At 47.0% G+C, this 20,110-nt stretch overlaps 1 protein-coding gene across 7 annotated transcripts in view; it reads left to right on the top strand.

Annotated features, from left to right (window-relative positions):
- LAMB4 (laminin subunit beta 4) overlaps nt 1–11,788 on the top strand; it is a 93,764-nt gene extending 81,976 nt beyond the window's left edge. For 5 of the 7 annotated variants that reach the window (XM_059725876.1, XM_059725875.1, XM_059725877.1 and 2 more), the window contains 6 exons: nt 750–894; nt 4,959–5,166; nt 5,763–5,901; nt 6,128–6,304; nt 8,422–8,575; nt 11,437–11,788. In XM_059725876.1, the coding sequence (XP_059581859.1) occupies nt 750–894; nt 4,959–5,166; nt 5,763–5,901; nt 6,128–6,304; nt 8,422–8,575; nt 11,437–11,576 (963 nt within the window). In that variant the 3' untranslated portion in view covers nt 11,577–11,788. Of the gene's footprint in view, nt 1–749; nt 895–1,455; nt 1,691–4,958; nt 5,167–5,762; nt 5,902–6,127; nt 6,305–8,421; nt 8,576–11,436 lie in introns of those variants that run through there. The other 2 variants (XR_009461522.1, XM_059725879.1) reach the window with 2 other exon arrangements.
- Nucleotides 11,789–20,110: the final 8,322 nt, after the last annotated feature.

The raw sequence follows: 20,110 nt of genomic DNA, 5'->3' as shown, positions 1-20,110 counted from the left end.
CCTCAGCTTCCATGTTTCTAGAATACAGAAAATAGCTATACTCTCTCAGGGATGTTGTGAGAATCAGTTAATATATGTGAAGCATGATATGAGAGAAGCAGCAGAAATGGAAGCTATTGTCATTGTCCTTGTGATTAGATGGAAACTGAATTTCCTTTCTCCTTGGATTGCAGAAAAGCATTGCTTGAAACTTTATACAAAGCAGAGTATGGCCCCTAACAAAGAAAATATTTGTTTTGTTTTTTAAACTGTTAGATCATTACTAATTAAAGAAAATCCATCAATTCAGTGATTACAATGAATGGAAACTTACAACTTTTAAAGGCATGTTTTTAAACTCTGATAGCCTTGACAGTGTCTCTTTAAATCTAATTTTAACATTAATTCCAAGAAGATGGGGGGAAATATCATTACAAGTTGTATCTTTTCTTTAATATGAATTTCCATACAGTATATAATTGCAATATTGAGTGATGTACAGCATCTTGTTTTAGAGCTGTAGGCTTTTTAACTTCAATATAGCAACCTTTGAGCTATGTTTGGAAATGGAAGGAAGATGTTGTTTAGTCTTTGGTGTTTGGTCCAAATGAAGCTAATGCTGTAACTCCCACTAAGTTCCGTGGGACCAGCATCTGTCCCTGAGTCTTGTATAGGGATTGGTTTAGTGGTTTCAAATGGGACCTACGTTTGCCAAGCAATGATATTTAAACACTAAAAAAGGATACCACTATATCTAAAAATATTTCCAGATTGGAAGCATCAGAAAAATGGCAGAAGACACCAAGTTGAGAAGCTCACAGTTGCATGGGAAACTAAAGAAAGCTAAGAATCACATTGATATGGACAGAGAGATCACAAAGGAATTCATCAGGAAAGTGAAAGACTTTTTGTTAGGTAAATATTCAAGGAAAGTTCTTCTTTGACTCTCATTTCTTTGGTTTATCTCAATATAGTATGGCATTTATCTCTCCAAGCTGTAACATGATGCTTCACCATGTGCAGCTCCAGAGGGCACTGTCTTTTCCTCCTGTGAAAACAGCATTCAACATCCTTGTCTGATCTGCTATCTTTTATCAGATCTGAACAACCTACTTCCTCATTTTACTGTTTCCCAGATTTCCCCCTACTTTTGGCATCTGAGTATTTGGGATTTTTTTCCCCCTCAGAGATCTATTAAAAGTCCTGGCTGTCACCATGTATTAGGGTGTTTCATTTGAAGCGTGTATATCCACTGACTGCTGGCTCACATGAGTCATGCACCACTGGGATATTTTTTTTCCCTCCAATCAAGCTGACAAGGCCCGTAGCAGTCTTTCCAACTCCCATCTCCTGGACAGAAAATACGTTATCTCTGAAGACCCATATGTGGAATGTGATAAAAAATAGTTGATGGGAAGAGCAGCCAGGACAGGGCACAGGGGACACTAATCCTTCCTTTCCTCATTATTCCTGCAGTACTTATGTGCATGATAGTGTACTGGCCCAGCCTTGAATAGACCAGCAGAGTGTGGCTGTGAGGGCAAGTCAATGGAGGAGCACAGGATTGATCCGTATCCCAATCTAGCAACTGTAACATGCTGTTCAGGTGGTGCAAAGTAGCTGCACCTGGTACTTCTGCCTACACGTACAGGACATCTGCATCCCCACACTTGGGCTCCTGCATGGAGGCCAGATTTTACCTTCCATTTATGTAAGCATCTTTTGTATTGAAACCTTCCTCTAAGGCACTTTCTAGGTCAGGAAAGGAACTGTAGTGTTTTTACACACACACACACACACACACACACACACACACACACACACACACACACACACACACACACACACACCACCACCACCACCACCACCACCACCACCACCACCACTGAGTATTCCTGCCTGCCTGACTTCCTTGCTTCCTCCCTCCCTCTGGGAAGTTGAACACACAAAACAATGAAGTGTGGTCAACTGTTATGATTTTATTCTGAATTCAGGTGTGGATCCAGGGTTTGGCAAAGCGGGTATGGAAGCAGCCACTTGTGCTGCAGAGGTGCCTGCACTGTGCTTCCAGCCTCCTCCTCCCCACTTCCCCGTACCTACAAGTGTGGGTAAGACCACAACAGCAAAGCCTCTGGGGACTTTTCTAAAGAAAATCTCTTCTTCCCCTTTGTATTCAGAGGCACATCTCTTTCCATCCCTTGCCTGCTGCTACTACTTTCCCCACTGTCCTGGGCCAGGGAAGCTTCAAACCTTGTCTTGCAAACTCCAGCTGGGCTATGAGGGCACTGGGCTCAGACAGGATAGAGGCAGTGGTAACATCAGAGATGGGCAGTAGTGCATTCCCACCCCCTACCCCCTAGGAGCAGGCATGGGAAAGGGGAACCTCTCTCCCTCTCTCCTCTACTGCTGTCACTGTTCCCAGTTGAGCCCATCCCTGTGTAGCCTGGCTGGAACAGGCAGCAATGGCTTTGAAGCTTTTTCAGCCCCCAGGACAGTGGGAGAAGCAGTAGCAGCAGGTACAGGGGGGAGATAGGAGAGGGGAGGGGACCTGCCTCTGAGCATGGAAAGGAAGGAGGGGGATTTTCAAAAGTCCCTTAGGCTCCCAGGACTCCCAGGCAACTCCACACCTAAAGGCTTCATATGCACACATTGAAGTTTCTCATTTGCACAGCATTCACCTCTGTGACCCTTTGAACTAGTGCAGGGGTGGTCAATTATTTTGGGCAGAGGGCCACTTACCAATTTTTGGCAAACTGTCAAGGGCCACATGGGTAGCCGCTCCCCTTGACAGGTGCCCCGCCCCCTGGCCAACATGTTGGAACTTGAAGTCCTGCCCCTAACATCTGACCTTTGCCACTGGAAGTCCTCCCCCTCGCCCCTGGAAGTACTCCTTTGGGGAAGAGGGTTTGCTATCTTACAGGGGGAAAAAACAAATTGCCATACTAAAAATCAAACACCCATAATAATATATTTTAATTCAATTAAAAAAATATTTTTATTCTGATATGTGGATGTTTGTGGTGTATATGCAGAAGTGATAGCATATCGGGGCTTGTGGGGATATGTGTGTGTGTGGGTATGGATATGGATATGGGAGCCACGTAGTGCAGAGTGGCCGGGCAGGAATGTGGGGAAAGTGGCAGCAGGGGGGCAGTGGGAGTGAGCAGGAGCATGGGGCCTACACCAGTGTCCCAGGGCCAGTGCAGCAGGGCCCAAAGCAGGGTGGTAGGAGTGCGGGGCATGGGCTGGCAGGAGTCTGGGGAGCTGGGCTGGGCTGCACCAGCAGGGAGAGGGGGGAGCTAACCTGGCTCTATAGAGCCCCTGCTGGCTGGGATCCCCCACTCCTGCCGCCCTGCTCAGGGCCCTGCCGGCCCTGGCCCCAGGACACCAGCATGGGCCCTCCACTTCCTCCTGGCTGCTGTTGGCTCCCGTGCGCCCACTCCCAGTGCTCCTGACCCAGCCCCGTGGTACAGGCAGGCAGCAGCACACAGCCCTGATCCCGTGCTCACCTGCAGGGAACGAGCTGGTGCTCATTGCAGGGGAAAAGCACTCCCACCCCTGTGGCCGGTGCTCTGCGCTGCAGCCACTCACAGCCTGTGTAGGGCTGTCCTGCCTCTCCACCACATCACCGCCACCCCGTGGTGCAGCAGTGGCAATGGAGAGCAGGCACAGGCAGCCCCGCGTGGGCTCCGACCAGCTGCAACATGGGGCGCTGGCCACGGGGAAGGGGAGCGGCTGCTTTTCCCCTGCACTGAACACCAGCTCATTCCCCACTGCCATTGCTAGCCTGGGTAGCGGAGATGCAGCAGAGAGGCAGGACAGCCCTGTGCAGGCTGTGAGTGGCTGCAGCAGGAAGCGCTGGCCACGAGGAGGGGAGGCTGCTTTTCCCCCATGCTAAGCATCAGCTCATTCCCCACGGGCAAGCATGGGGTCAGGGCTGTGCACTGCTCCCCATCTGTACCACGGGGCTGGGGCAGGAGCACTGGGAGTGAACGGGCATGTGGGAGCCAGCAGCAGCTGCGTGGGAGCATGGGGCCTGCACTAGTGTCCCAGCACCAGCAGGGCCCAGAGCAGGGCGGAAGGAGCATGGGGTCCTCACCAGCAAGGGCTCTATGAAGCCAGGTCAGCTCCCCCCTCTCCCTGCTGGTGCAGCCCAGTCCAGCTCCAGAGACCCCTGCCAGCCCGTGCCCCACGCTCCGACTGCCCCGCTCTGGGCCCCGCTGGAACTGGACCCAGGACACCAGCACAGGCCCCATGGTCCTACTCCCTTCCACTCCCCTCCACCCCCACTGCCTCTTTCCCACCTGCCCACTGGCTCCTGGATGCATGGCCATACCATGGGGCTTAGCAGGAGCTGGCTCAGCCCTGAGGACTGGGGCGATCCCTGCAGTCCTCCTCTGCCTCCCTTCTTACCTGAATTTCCCGTGCTGGCACAGCCACAAACAGCCCCACGGACCGAAGCCAGAAGTCCCTGCTAGGCAGGGGCTTCCGGCTGGGCAGGGGGCAGGGCCAGGTGGGTCCTGCTGTTGCAGAAGCCTGCTGGGGCTTCCCCTGGGTTCTACTGCCCCTGGCTCCTGTCATCTTTGACAGGAACCAGGGGCAGATAAATATTAATTTTCTAAATTGTTTAGAGTCCCTGCAGGCTGGATCTGGCCGGCGGGCTGTATTTTGCCCACCCCTGATCTAATGGGTGAAAGAAATGGGCTTTTCTGTGTTGTACCCTGATGTTGAAGGACCAAGTTCTAAATTGGAGCATTCATAACCTGGTTCAAGTCCTTTGTCATCCTTTTCTGACAAAACTAAGAGCAGCACCTCACAATTATTATATTGCATTATGAAAAGTTAGAGAGAATTCTCTTGCCCTCTTGCTGTGCTTATCTACTTTATTGTCTGACATAACTCAGAGGATGTAGGACACAGCACTAATGTTTAAACCTAATGATTCACTTTACCCTGTACTCTGCCCCAATTTTTTCAAGATGAGAGTGCATCTCCAGAAGACATAGAGAAGGTTGCAAATTATGTTTTACACATAAACCTCCCAAGGACTGCACAGCAGCTAGCAAATACACTTGAGAAAATTAGAAACCTCATCACACACTGTGAGAACTATGAAATAAATCTGGACAAGCTAAATAAACAAGTGGAGGAAGCTCAGACGCTCTTGGTGGAAGCTAAACAAGCAGAGTGAGTAGTATCATCTCTTGCTGATGCGATGAGTCTGGATAAAATTGCAATGCATACAATACAAACATATTAGTGAGGTCACACATCAGTATGTAGGGAAAGGGTTATGCTGGCTATAAAGAAGATAAAGTTCAGGGCTTTGAACACAGCAGGTTTTATATTTTCATGTTCACTGGAGCCTCTCCAGTGGTAATGATCCATGTCCTTTCTCACCACATACATCTGCCTAAGTCAGAAAAGGTTACATCTTTGCTAAATCTTAACTCCTCTCTCTGCTGAACTGGGAACTGTTGAGACTTTATATCTGGGCTATGGGGAGGTTTGCTTCCAACATAGGAATTTGGGGGTGGGGGGAGGCAGAAATTTTGTTTACATCCTGGGCTACTCCTTAGCCATCCGTAGCTTCAGCCTTTAACTTTAACGTCTTTAAAGAAACAGGTAGATGTTGCATTTTGCTTTTGGAGACCCACAATTCCAGGGTTTTTTGAAAGAGCTGATGAATACTGTTTGGTCAGGGATATAGGGCTCTATTGCTGCATTTCTGGATTCATCTGAGGATGTCTTATTATGCTAACACACTGCAATTATTTATTTAGGGAAGCAACTAAAGCTCTTCCTTCTTCTTCTGAAATGCTAAATAACCTGAAAAAGGCTAAAAACACTCAACAGCAAACTAAAGACATCGTCAACGGGTTGAACGGAGACCTACAGGGAATCGGAATAAAAATCTCCCAGGTATTTCTGGGTACAGTTTTCTTAAACTCTTTTTTCTAAAACAAAGGTTGCATTAACTTGAAGATCTCAAGGTTAGATTGGTGTAAATGTACACTAAATGATAAGAGAATCTGGCCCAGGTATGGCCCCCAATCCACTTTAGAAGAGTCATCTTGTTAATTGTTTGGTAATAATATCCTTCAGCAGTGAGGAAACATGTTGTGTAAAACTTGTTGTTTTCCTTTAGGCTGAGAATCAAGTAAACAAGGGAAATGATGAACTGGAAAACTTGTCAGAAAAGAAGTCTCAGTTGGACAATGAAATTGCCACATTACAGGCAAAAATGGTGACTAACAAGGACCAAGCAGCAGAGGCCAAAGCAGATGCAGAAAGGGCACAGGAAACAGCTCTGGACTCTGATAAAGTAAAGAATTCAAAAGAAAAAAAGTGTTCCTTCCTACATGGTTTGCAGTACTTTTCAATACAACATGTAGCAGCACAATTGTGTTCCTGTGCTCCTCTTGAGATTAAACCATTCCCTTATGACAGATCCAGAAGCATTTCTTTCTAATTTAATTTAACCAGCAAATTATAGTCCTGTTTGCTTATAGCAGTATAAATTAACACAAATCTTGAGTCTTTTTGTGATACAAATGATTGCACTAAACAGAACTTCATGTGATAATGGAAGTCAGTAGGACTAGTGGTAGAGTAAACTATTATTTATGCTATGAGGCACAAGTGTTCTATGACTTACTCTGTCCCTTTTCCTTCAGAGTAGTGGTTCTTTCCTTCCAGCCCTATGGACCAGATGAGTGGTACAGAGCCAGTCTATGAGCTAGATCCCACAACCCAGATCCAGCCATGGAGCAACCCTATGCACCAATGAAAGGGGCCATATCATCTGGCTTGCAGGATTCCCCAGGGGTACAGAAATTTGAGTGGGGGACCAGCAGGTAGCATTAATTGACACAGCTTCCAGAGCCATGCACTGCAAACAGGTTTTTCACATTTCAAAGCTGTGGCAACCCCTTCTTTGCTGCCAAATTTCAGGCTTGGGAGCACCACAGGCAGGCTGACATGGCCCTGTGAGCTAAAGGTTGAGCACCACTGCTTTAGAGAAAACAGGGAGAAGGAACTGTGTGTTTGTTTCTTGAAACTCAGTATAGCTTCAGTTTTATGGGACAGGTAGAAACTTTCCAGAACTTCTGTGTATGGGTAACATACAGTTCAAAAACTCAAGCATGCATTGAATGAGCTCCTGGATATAAGACTAGGGACAGACATTCAAAAAGCCTGAGCCTGAATTGATTCACTTTGCAGATTAGTCTAACCTGGCTAGGCTAACTCAGTTTGTAACTGAACAGACATCCCAGACATGTAGGCACATGCCTGCAGTGGCTCAGGCTAGAAGCTGGGGGGTGCTAGAGCAGCCCTCCCTTCCCTTGGACAGAACTGAGCTGAGGGGTGTATGGTCAGGGCCCGACAGGACACTCTGATTAGTCTGGCAGGGAATTGATAACAGCATTTATCACCCCTAGGTCAGTGTTTATCACCCATTAAGAAAACAACAGAGGGACATTACCAGCTACCTGTTGATTCTGCCTTTGACCCATAGCCAGTATGTGGTCTGCTAGCTAATACACAGACACCTCTCAGCAAGACAGAGGGGAGGGGGGAATTCCTGCTTAGCAGGGAGTGATGGGGTGGGGGAGGGAAGAGCCTGCAGCTTCTGCCAGAGCTGCAGCCAGGGAGCAGTGGGGAGGGGCCAGCCCTGCTGTGGAGCAGAGAGCCCCGCCCAACCCAGAAAGCATGCCGGGATACTGGGGGAGTCTGGTTTAACTTAAACCAGTAAGGGGTCTGGGACAGACATTGCATGAACCGGTTTGACCCAAATCAGTTAAATCTGATACTACATTCAACCAGGTTTATCTCAAACTGGTTTATGTGCACTGAACATCTGTTCTGTTACAGGTTTAAACCAGTTTCTGATCATTTAAACCAGTTTATGTGTAATATCTGTCCCTAACCTAAGCAATCCAGTAGTAATCAAGCTTTGGCTCTCACAGCAACCTAAACCAGGTAGGGATTGAGCTAGAAAGTAAATATTATATAACCAAAATTATAAAACTTGTGTTATGGCTAGTTTATTAAAGCTAAATTAAGCTGTATGCTAAAAATAGAAATGTAAACAAAACAATTAAAGGAAAAGGAACAAAGGAAAGTATATGCTTTTCCAAGCTTGCTTAAATGATATTTGCTTTCTATCTCCATCCCCTCTGCATTATGGGCTGCTCAAATAACAGTTTGTTTTATTTTGATTTCTGCCATATTTTGCATTGTCAAAGCTTCTTTTAATGTATACTTGTCCTAGGTGGGTTTTTTTAGGATTTAAGAGAATAAAGACCATAGGTGTGGTCCAAGTGAGATAATTAAAGGAGGTACAAAAATCCCTGCTCTCTTCATATAGGGCAAGTTAATTACAGGGTGCATTGTTAAACAGAATAATGTTTTTTTGTTTGTTTGGTTTTTTTGTTATAGGAATTTACCAACCTTAAAAGAAAATACATCATTCTGCAAGAAAAGCTAAAAAGGAAGGGGCTTCCAAAGGAAACTTTAGAAAAATTGAAGCAGCTAAAAGAAGAAGCAGAGAAACTGGCTGAAGAGACTGAAGAAAAAATTAAAAGAATAACAGGTGTCACTTTTCATTTTCATGCCACCAGTGGGAGACCCAAGAAAACTGTGGAACCTACAACCTAGAGCAGGGTTTCAACCTTTTTAACAAGTGTACCCGTTCTACCTATGAAAGGATACAAGGGCACCCCTTCATAGGGAGTGGAAGGGTGGGGCTAATGAGGTTTAGCCCCCGCCCAAACGCAGGGCAGTGGTAGGGCTGCAAAGCAGCCCAACCACAGGCTTCTGACAGCTGCAGCAAGGGTGGAGAGGAGAGTGGGCACAGCGGTAAGGGAGAGAGTGAGGCTGGGGCTGGGGCTAGTGGAGGGGCAGGTGCTGCCCAGAGGGGGTGGGGTGAGGCATGGGACTGACCCACAAGCAGCTCATCCAGGGGGCGCAGCTCTTGCTGCTATGTACACCCTGGGAAGCACGGAGGGTGTGTACCCCCAGATCAGTGCAGGGCAGGGCAGGCTGCCACTGCAGGCTGAGGGTTGAGGCAGGCTGCACTCAGGGCCGGTGGTGGTGGCACTGGGAGTGAGGCTACGGGGGGAGGCTGCAGCCACCCCAAAATTTGCTGTAGGCCCCCAACCTCCCCTCCCAGCACTGCTGCTGCCTGCCCTGAGCACAGTGTGGCCCAGACCCTGCTGGAAAGAGCCCAGTGCCGCCCCGGCCCCAGCCCACAGTGGCAGCCTGCCCTGCCCCGTGCAGATCCAGGGCACATGTCCCCCATGCCTCCTGGGGTGCGTGCAGTGGTAGGAGCTGCCACCCCCTCCCCGTGCCCCCTGGACAAGTTGTGGCTCCGTCCCGCGCCCACCCCACCCTGGGCAGTGCTTGCCCCAGCCTCACTCCCTCCAACCACGCCCATGGCCCTTTCCCCTCCCCCTGCAGACTTACCTGCTGGGGGGTGCGCGTGCTCAGCCCCCCCAATTTTTGTCTTCCTTCGCTTATAGCAGTCAATCAGGAGACCAAGCTGGAGTGGGGGGCAGGGTGGCACTGCAGTGTGCTGTGTGGGGCTGGCAGTACCCAGGGGAGAAGCTGCCACCATGTATCAGTCCATCCCCACCTGCCCGCCTGCATGTACCCCCTACAACCTTTTTAAGTACCCGTGACCCCCAGGTGACAACACCTGACCTAGAGGCATAATCTACCCACACATGTTACAATGATTTACCTAAATCACTTAAAACAGGGTTTGCACCACAATCTATACTTCTTTAAGCCAAGTCTAAGGCCTTGTGTATACTTAACTTGCTCAGCCATCTCCACCAAGCCACCAGAATACATACACGTCCATATGTTTCTGTTGGGTTCATATGAATACACCCAGCAACTGTGTCATCAACATGCACCCTGGGAAGGCAGCAGTTGCTGAAAACACTGGACCATTTGGCAAAAAAATATGGGAGGGTGGTCTATGCCTGCCTTTTGCTAGCTGATGCCTCATTCCACTGGCAGAGATAATGTAACTGCCAGCAAAAAGCAGGTTCCTGCTACAGTTGAACATGGATGCAGTCATGCAATTCTGCTGGCAAAACTCTCTAAGGTAGAAGAAACCTACATCTATTTAAGAGTGTGGGCTCAGATGTTACAATGATAAAATGAATTGATTTAAAAGGAAACCTAAGACAACAGTTGTTTAGACCAAGTCTCTAAACATGATCCTGATGAGCAACTACAGTTTCTATTGGAATCAGAAGGTTTGCTTGGGAAACAGGGGAAAAAAAGCTTTGAAAAATGTAATATGGAAGGAGGTCTTGCCTGCAACTGATTCCAGTGGGAGGGGAGGGTGCTCAGCATCCAGTAGGATCAGGTTCTTGATGTCCTAAACTGACTCTGTACACATTTTCAAAATACAGATGAATGAAAACCTTGGTACCTGGGAGCCTCTGTAGAAAATCTGCTTCAGCATCGGCCTCCCATACCTGTTTACTTCTACTGTAGTCACATAAAATGTAAATAATAGTTTCAGTAATGTCACCACACGAGCAAATCTCCAAAACATATAGCAGAGTTCTGCCTAATGGTCCCAATCCTGTTTCTACTGAAAGGCATGATAATTTTGTCATTGCTCTTTCAATGGCACAGGGTTGAGCTCCAAAATGGACGTGTACCTACTAGGTTGGATCCATAAAAATATTATAAAAAAAGGAAATTAACCCTTAAATTAAAATGGAAGCATTTTTTTCAGGATAAAGAGGAAGCAAAAGAAGAGGAACAAAAGAGAATAAACCTAAAAACATCCTGAAAAAAATAGTTCCATTATTTCGGAGCATTCCACAGCCATTCCAAAACCCAGCTGCTACAGAATCATAGGAAAGTAGGCCTGGAAGGGACTTTGCAAGGTCATCGAATCCAACGCCCTGCTAGGATGACTGGTGTAATAGAAATGAAAACAATACGTACAATTTTGATTCATCAGCAGGTCATGTTTTCATGATAAGGAGATGGAGGCTCTTAGGTTTACTGATATAAATTGGGTGCAAGACCATAGAAACTAGTGGAATTACCAACATAAAACCACCATAAGGGAGAGCAGCATGTTAATTAGAAGCAGACTGCGGTAATTTTATTAAACTATGGAGGGTACATCAGCATGGCATGATTCAGTACCATGCAGAGATATCCAGTATACTTCATGATGCCCTCCTGTTGACACAAATGGAGGAAGATTGTTAGCCCAAAATGGCTAACCGATAAATGTCTTTTCAGGCAAGGATTCCTTCCCAATTCACAAACAAAACCTTTCATTCCAAGCCTGCATAAAACATTTCCTTTTAGAAATATGATTGTTCTTTTAAAACTACATGCGAAGAAAATGGATTTTATCCCCAGATGTTATTTACACAATATTAAACATTATTAAATGCCACTTTCCTCTTACAGATTTGGAAAAGAAGCTCCAAGATCTGAATCAAACTAGACAAGATAAGGCTGATCAACTAAAGCGACTAGAGGATCAAGTAACAGCCATTAAAAACGAAATAATGGAGCAAGAAAACAAATATGCTACTTGCAAAAGTTAGGACCTGATAAAGTATCATGTCTCAAATGCTGCTGGAAATTTGCTGAAGCCTCAGTTTGTCTTTTACCATTTCTGATCTTTTCAGCATCATATGGCTATATTCTTTCTGTGTGGTGCTGTATAGAGAGAAACTAATTTTCTGTTGGTTATTAGTCCAATTTAATGTACACGATGATAGTTAATGATTTTTCAGTAAAATACTTGATGAAGTAAGCAGGGTATGGTTTTCATGCTGGCTCAAAGCAATGAGCCATCGTGCTTCACTTGCTGTAAGAGGAACCACCAAAACAAGGCTCAGCCAGTAACAGGTTCAGCAAATCCCCCGGGTCTGTCACCATTTGATACCTTACAGTCCTGCCACCAGACCTGCACATTTCCCTCCTGTGCTCCCCCAGCTCCCCAAGCTCCCTGCCACGTTTGTAGACAAAATTACACAGTCTGATGTGGAAATCTAGTTGGAAAGGGGTGCTGCAAGGGTGGAGGTTACAGGACTGAAAAGAAGATACATTTTTCCTTTGTCACTCTCCTATATGCACATTCCCATACCCATTTACCTTTGCCACAGGTCCACTCTCAAACTCTAGTCATCTTAGCTGGGAGAGAACTAAGAGAAGTAAGCCTGTCATAGCCAGTAAAGCATGAGCACATGTTCACACTGTTTTTTCTCTGAAGATACACATAGGAGCAGGGGCAACACATATGGGGTACACGCAGGTGCACGTGCAGCCCTTGCACGTGGTGGTGCACCCCTTGCAAAAAGGCATCATCGTTCTGTCTGCAGGTGGTCCATGATTGCCCCTGGCCGGCACTTGCCCGCCGCCATGGACAGTGTCAGTGGCGTCTGCAGGAGCTCCCTGCTCACTGCCGCTGGGCTCCCACCACTGTGCTCCTGCCACCACTGATGCAGCCGTGCCCCCCCAGCTGCCAGGGGCATACGCTGTTCGTGCATAGGAGGCATCTCACTTTAATCTCATGCAGTTTTGGGACATTATTAGATTGAGATAGGTAGTGATTTTCCTTTTGCCCACTAGGTGGAAGCAGACAAACAAATTATCCCAAATGACACAGGAAATAATATTGTATATTCACTATTTTCAGTTTACTTTAGTATGAAAAACGTTTTGACAAAAATTTTCATTTGGGATTATTTATCTAATCACATGAAAAGGAATATAAACAGGCTGAAGTGCTTTAAAATAAAAATGTCACAGCTATAAAAGTCTATGCCTGATTCTGCAAACACTACACCGGCATAGAGATTACCACCAAGAAAAATCCCTAATAAATTTGGAAGTAAGTATGGAGCCAGACCAGATGCTAAAATGGCTATCCACTTAAATGGTCAAGCAAACTGCACTGAGGTAACTGGCTAGCTACACTCTTGACATTTATAAGCCTACAACTGGACACTTTGATCTGAAGTGGGAAAGATCCAGGTTGTTCTAACTGAACTATAATAGAACCAGTGTTTCTAAAAACTACTAGATCTGCCATGAAACTGCAATTGTATCAGGATTTGAACTCTGCTTTTGTATTGGCTATAATGTATTCAGTTAATTTGCTTCATACCTATGAACATTGACAGCCTAATCCTATTCCACCCTTGGGGCATCTAGGTAGTTTTAGGCACCTAAATGCAATTCTGGTTAACTTTGTTCAGTCCCTGAAAATCCAGTACTGCATCTACTCTTGTAACACCATCATTTTACCCTTCAGACTGCATCATGAAGAAGCAGGGAGGAAGAGAAAGAGGACTCCCCACTTTTTGTATTAACAGTTTTTCAGGAACTTGAACAACATGGAATCAGCTTGCACTTAAGTGCCTAAGGCTGCTGCAGCCAGGACTGGGGTGAGTGGGGCCACGGTCTTTTCCCCTCTCCCCACAGACTTACCTGCTTGGGCGGAGGGGCATCTATGTTGATCGCATAAGAGTGATTTACCTTGCATATAACGAACTATGGGTCTAAATATGCTCATCACAAAGGAGCAAATTCGCATATAAAGAACCTGCATAAATCAAGGGAAACCTGTATACCATTTTGGCTACCATGGTATACAGTTTTGAGTAATCACCATTTCCCGTGGTTGTGCATCAACCCACCACCTGCCATTTTTCCCATAAGCCTTTTGTCCTGCCAACCATGGTTTTCTCAACTATGGCAACTTTCAGGAGCCTAACCCCAGTGGTTGGTGAGGGAAAGCTATATAGGATTAACACTTCCTTTTAATAGGAGAAACTAGCTTTAAGGAAAATCACAAGAAAAAATGTTTTGTGCTGGGATTTTCAGAAGGAAATGAGGCCCCCAAATCCCAGCCTCAGTGTTAAGTATTATCAGGGCGGTATACCACATATTCCTCCATGAAGATCAATTTTATCTATAGAGTAACAATATTCTTACCTCACTTGTCCAACACAGGTATCCTATTATCTGATTTGTCTGTTTTATTCTGAAGGACAGTTATAGCTGTAATTATCCAAAAGATTAGAGCAATGAGTTGAGATGGACCCCAGGCAACTAAAGCCGGCTTTTGCAGAATGTAGGATTCTCCGCAGCAATAAACTACGTAACATTTACAGGCTGTAACACTGGGAATGTGGTCTAAAACATTCCTTATCTAAAGGCAAGCATTATTTTGATCCAGAAAAGATAAAATTTCCAGAGTTGGATCATTGTGTTTGAGAACTGAAGTAACATTCAGGGAATTATTGGCATAGATGAGATTTTTAGGGATATTGTTCAAACCAACTGCCCTGGGCAAAACAGTATGCCTTAACAGTATAATAGATTTTACTGTGCAAAGTGATGGAACCAAATTACTACTTTCATTAAATCTAAGAAAGACATCTGCATGGAGGTATGCACATTTTTTTTGGTTTAATGTGTATATTATTCTACAAAATTCTAGTGCTTTTAAACATTTTTCTTCATGTGGAAGACTTTACAAATGAGTACAGTGCAAATAGGTAAGAATATAGCAACCTGACTTACTTCACTATAACGAAGTCAACGAACTACATTTTAATTGGAAAACCAAGCCAACTGCTTGTACACATCCCTTTGTCTAATTAGAAAGAAAGTACTCAACTTTCTTGTAAGCATCAACATAGACAACTGTACTTCAGCAGGCATCCAGTGGAAGGGGTTTATCCTGCTGCTCATCGGGGTGGGCACACCCAGCTGCGGTCCCCCGGGACAGAGGGCGGAATAACCCCCCTCCCTGCCCCTGTCTCAGGGGCTGCGCTGGCAGGGCTCTGGCCCGGCTCCCCTGCCCCTGGAGTGGTGAGGGGGAAGCAAAGGTGATGCGGGCAGCAGCCCCTGTCACAGTGTCCTAGAGTGCAATCCTCTTCCCAGCGGGGCGGGTGAGGGGGGGCAGGGAAAGCTGTCACAGATGAGCAGTGGCGGGGGGGGGGGGGGCCTATGGCCCCTCCAAGCCCTGGTGCCACCAGTTCATGGCAGCGCTGACTCAGGGAGAGGCTTGCGCTCCCCAGACACCATGAGAGGGCCTACAGCCCCCGTCAGGGCCCTGCCCCCTCGGTGCTCCAGTGGCAAGGCAGGACCCAGCCAGAGGCCGACTGGCAGGGCCCCTTAGGTGAGGGGGCAGGGAGGGGGGTTATTGCCACCTCTCTTCAGCATCTGGCAGAGGGGGCAGGAGGGGGCTTATCCCGCTGCTTGCCCCACGCAGGGAGCAAGCATGGGTGGCAGCAGTTGGGGTGGGCAGACCCCACTGCAGTCCACCAGGGGAAGTAGGGGCAGAGGGGGAAATAACTCCCCTCCCTGCCCCCTCTGCCTCAGGGCCTATAGCAGCAAGCAGGGAGCATCAGGCAGACCCTGACCTGGGTCCATGCCAGTGGGATAGGAGGGAGGAATTCCCCACCTGCCAACTAGTTCACTCTGAGCTCCTGCAGGAGCTGGTTATGACCCCCAGCACAGCTTCCCTGCATCCGAGGACTGCTCTAGCACCCCCCCCCCCCCCCCCCCAGCACCTGGCCTGAGCCATTGCAGGCCTCTGCCTGCATTTAACAGATTCACATGCAGATTCACAGAAGTTCAGGGCTGGAAGGGACCTTGTGAAATCATTGGGTCCAGCCCCACTCCTCTGCGCAGAAAAGACTGCTGGGGTCAAATAACCCCAGCAAGGTGTGCATCCAGTCTCCTTTTGAAGATCTCCAAGGTGCCTGCACCATCCCCCACTGGGAGTCTAATTTTGTGAATGTCTGTTCACTTACAAATTGGTTCAATCTAGGCAGGTTAGACTAACCTGCAAAGATGGAATCAGTTTAGGCTCTGTTTTTTTTAATGTCTGTCCCTAGGCTGAGAGTCTAATTTTTTTCAAAAAGAGGGCTGAGGATGAGGAAAAAGTGATAATTTTATTGTGTCTATGGAGTGTTATAGCTGCCATAGCTTTTGAGAAGCTACAAAGAAAGAATGGAACATGAGGTGTGTAAGACAGTGTTAACTTCTCTACATGGGAAGAAAAATGTTTGCTGGAAAACAGGTGGAAGAAAAGGTAGAAAGTAAAGAAAATATACCTGAAGAATTAAATCAGTTCCACTTACTTCCCTGAGTCCACTATCTAGTATATTCATCAAAGCAAGATATGGACATAACCACTTAGACTCATTGGGAGAGCTGGCTAGCAGATAACAATCCCATTTACCAACAACTTTTGAAACTTCTAAGTGTTTTCACTCCTCATTGGAATGAAAACAAAATCATTCAGTGTTTTTGCAAAATTCCATGTGACAGTTTGAAAATCTAATTCAGAGTCTTATTTCATTCCTAAGCATTATTACCATGTTCAGACAGAATTGTGATAAATGAACTTGGTTATGTTCTGTGTTGGGATAGCTGGCATGATGATGATTAAATTATCCCAATTCCTGATACTACAAGGCATGTCTATACTAAAGATTGAAATGGCAAGACATCCGAGCTAGCTTTGGTACTAGAATCAGTCTAATCACAAAGACATGGAGCGCTGTGTGAGCTAATTTACCTAGCCTGACATTTTGTAGGCGAGAGCAGCCCTAAGATTCTGTGAAGAAAAGAGTGGAGAGGAACATTCAGTGAAGAGAGGGGGTGAAAAATAGGATAGAGGGGATTAAAAGAGAGAAAATCTAAAGAACATTAAACAGTACTTAGAGCAACACACTCACTCACACCTACTGCACTAGATATGGGGCATAGATATGCTGCAAACTTACTGTGCCAGGCAGTGTTATGCTCAATACCCTTTGCTGCTCTGCACACGCTATCTCTTGAGTCAGAAGCAGGGTAGTCACATTCATGACATCGTGGCAGTGCTAACCAGCATGAGGTGCTAGAGCACACTGTTGCTGCCTTGAAGCTGCTGTGTAGACATGCCTATAAAATATGTTTCCTTTATAGCTACGGACTTCTAGGCACAACATATTCAAAAGTTTTCTTTTTTGCTAAATTAAGTATTTATATTTATTAAGTTGTAGTACTGCTTTAAGGATGTAAGCAAACTGTGATTGAAATAGGTTTTCAAACCTAAAAAAAATGTTTATTGGCTATTGGAAAAGCAGGGATTTCAGAAAAAAACAATCCTTTCCCCCTTTCACTTAATCATGCCTTGTTTCCTGTACATCTCTAATGCAAAATACCCACTGCTTCTCTGGTCAAGTTTCCTGCATTTTATTTTAGACCAGGGGTTCCCAAAGTTTTTATGCTGCAGCCTGGCAAAATGTGGCTCTGAAGTGGTCCGGGCTGGGGGAACAAACCCTGCACAGGCCCTGCAGGAGCCACGGCCTCTCTGCCCAGCTCTGGGGCGGCTGTGGTTTGCCAGTCTGTGGCCACTTCCAGTTCAACAGCCAACCATGCTGCAGACTAGCAGCTGGCTCGCCATGGTCTGGTGCTGGGCCGTGGGCCCAGGATTGAGAACCCCTGTTCTAGACTTTACCACTGACTGGGTGTTTAACTTTTAGAGCAAATAATTTGGAATCTCTGTGTTTGTTTATCCATCTGGTAAATGGGCACCCTTTACCTACTGCAAAGGGGTTCTGTGAGGCTTAACTTTTGAGATCACTGGCACATCTACACGTGCAATTAATACAAAGCAATAAACTTCACTACATATCATACCAGAGTTTATTGCTCCTGGGCATGCCATTTAAATGTGTGCTCAGGACCACAGTGCTTTGAGCTAGGTCAGAGCAGCCCCACCCCGGCGCACTTTTTTTTTAAGAAAAAGTTTTGTGTCCCAAGTCAAATCAGCCAAATCAATTCCAAATTCATGAGTCATTCAAGAACCATATGTGGCCCTACTACCAGCAAGCATCCTCCACCCCAGCCTGGGGCTTCAGATGCTTCCAAATCCTTTGGCCGGCATCCTATGTGCAGGCCCAAGCAGAGCAGCCCTGGCTGGCAGGGGGTCCGGGGTAGTCAGCCTGCCAACCCAGGACTGCTCTGACTCAGCTCAATGTGCTGCGGAGGGGCTGGCTGGAGGGCGAGAGTGCTCCCGTGTGGGGCTTGCTGGCAGGCAGCCTCCTCGCTGAAGCACCCTCATGCCCCAGCCAGCCACGTCAGCACCTGCATGTGCACTGCTGAGGATTACATGAGAGTAAACATCTCATGTAGATGAGCCCACTGAATGACACGGGGCATCCTTAATCCATGCTCTGTAAGTGTGCAGTAGTCCTTAAAGCCACCAATCTGGCATGAATTTAGATTTGTGTGTATTTTATTCATGTGACTAGTTCCACTGACTTCTCATCTGGGTAAGCATTGCAGGACAGTGTCCAGATTCATCAAGAAATTCCCTGGATCACTATTTCACAATAATGCTCCATCATCAAACTTAAATACTTCTTTTCCTTTTTTCTCAGTCTCCAGAAAGCAGGAGCCACAGCAGGAAAGGAAATGCTTTCATCTTTAAAACCAGTTTACAAGCATTTATTTACTAGTAAAACTTTCCTCTCTGTTCTAAGCTAACTTTGTTGCCTAATGATTAAGCCCATGTGTGCCCCTTTCTCCAACCCTGGGAGTTTACTAATTAGGTAGGAGGAGGAGGAGTGGTGTAGTGACTGTTTGCCCCTTACAACCACATTCAGTCCTCCCTCTCTCTTCCCAGTGACTGATAAGCAGGAAGGAAAGCTCCCACTATGATAATAAACTGCTCCACACTTCCAGCAAATCCTGTCTCACCAACATCCCCTCCTGTCTTGTTCCCCGCCCCCCGAATCTATGGGAAGGAAGAACTCTTCGTGCAACAAAACTCACTTCAGCATGCTCCACTAATGAGAAACAGCCTCATAGCCAAACCACACTTAAAAGTAAAACCACTTTTGAGTACTCAGTTCCTGTCTGCTTCCATTTATACTGTAGATGAGGCCATACCATGTAGGGGAACAAGGTTAAGGCCCTTGTTTACATACCAAGGCCCCATCCCCAATGTAACTCTGAAGTGCCTCTAAACAGATCTGGGCATGAGTTCTGGGCATGGCTGGTTAAACACGTGATCAGAATCCCCCCCTTACACGCTTACTAATCGGTTACTAACTCCTGAATATTAACTGAACAGTTAGAAGCCTAAGGTGGCACATAGCGAAATGACTGAATGTCCTGCATTGTCGGTCCTGATGTCTCCAAGGACTCCCTGAAACAGTAGTTTTGTCCCAAACTTGAAAAATTTGTTCTGGCTTGGTCAGAAGCATTGTTCTGCTGAAAGGACATGGAGTGGCACTGTCTGATGACATCTAAACCCAGCCCTATTGCTTCGAGTTCAGAAGGTAGCCACAGGTGGAGTCAAGTGGGCCGATGGTGGATGTGGGCTGCATGCTGCAGGCTTGGGGCTCTCCGCTCTGCTGCCTTTGCCCTGGGGACCCCACACAGGCTGTGCATTCCCTGCCAACCCGGTAGCAGAAGGCACAACTCACCACCCCCACTGCTGCCAGGCAGGCAGGGGGTGTGCGGAAAGCGCAGGGTTCCCAAGGTAAAGGCAGCAGGGCAGCAAGCCCCAAGCCCGCAGCAAGCAGCCTGCATCCACCCCGCACACAAATCCTGGGGGGGCATGTGCTCCCTTCATGCCTCCCCTTTAGGGTGCATACAGCAGCAGGGAGCCACTCCCCCAGCAACCCCTGGATAAGCTGCCTGTGGCTTCGTCCTGCTCCCTGTCCTGGCCCCATTCACTGCTTCTGGTCAGCACCCCCAGCCCCAGTCATTTGTTCACCGTGGGGGCCTTGATCTGCCCCCCCCCATATACTTACCTGCAGGAAGCTGGTCTTCACAGCACCTGGCCGTGTTTCAGGCTATGTACATGTGTGCAGCTGTGCACATGCACATGGTGCCCCTATGTCTCACTCCAAGCAGCCCCTTGCAGGCTATAATGCTGCTCACCAGCAAGGAGAAACCCATTGTTTCCCATGGGAACGCAGGCATCTGGGGCCAATCAGGGGCCCTGGGCCCAGGCCCTGCTGGCCCATGCGTTAATCCACCTATGCATTTATAGGGATGCTATTCTGCAGGGTCTGAGCAGTAGATGCCTGTGCATCTTCCCCACCTAAAACCTAGC

Source organism: Alligator mississippiensis, chromosome 4 (assembly GCF_030867095.1).
Source record: "Alligator mississippiensis isolate rAllMis1 chromosome 4, rAllMis1, whole genome shotgun sequence".
NCBI lineage: Eukaryota > Metazoa > Chordata > Crocodylia > Alligatoridae > Alligator > Alligator mississippiensis.
This window is presented reverse-complemented; position numbering and strand designations above follow the sequence as displayed.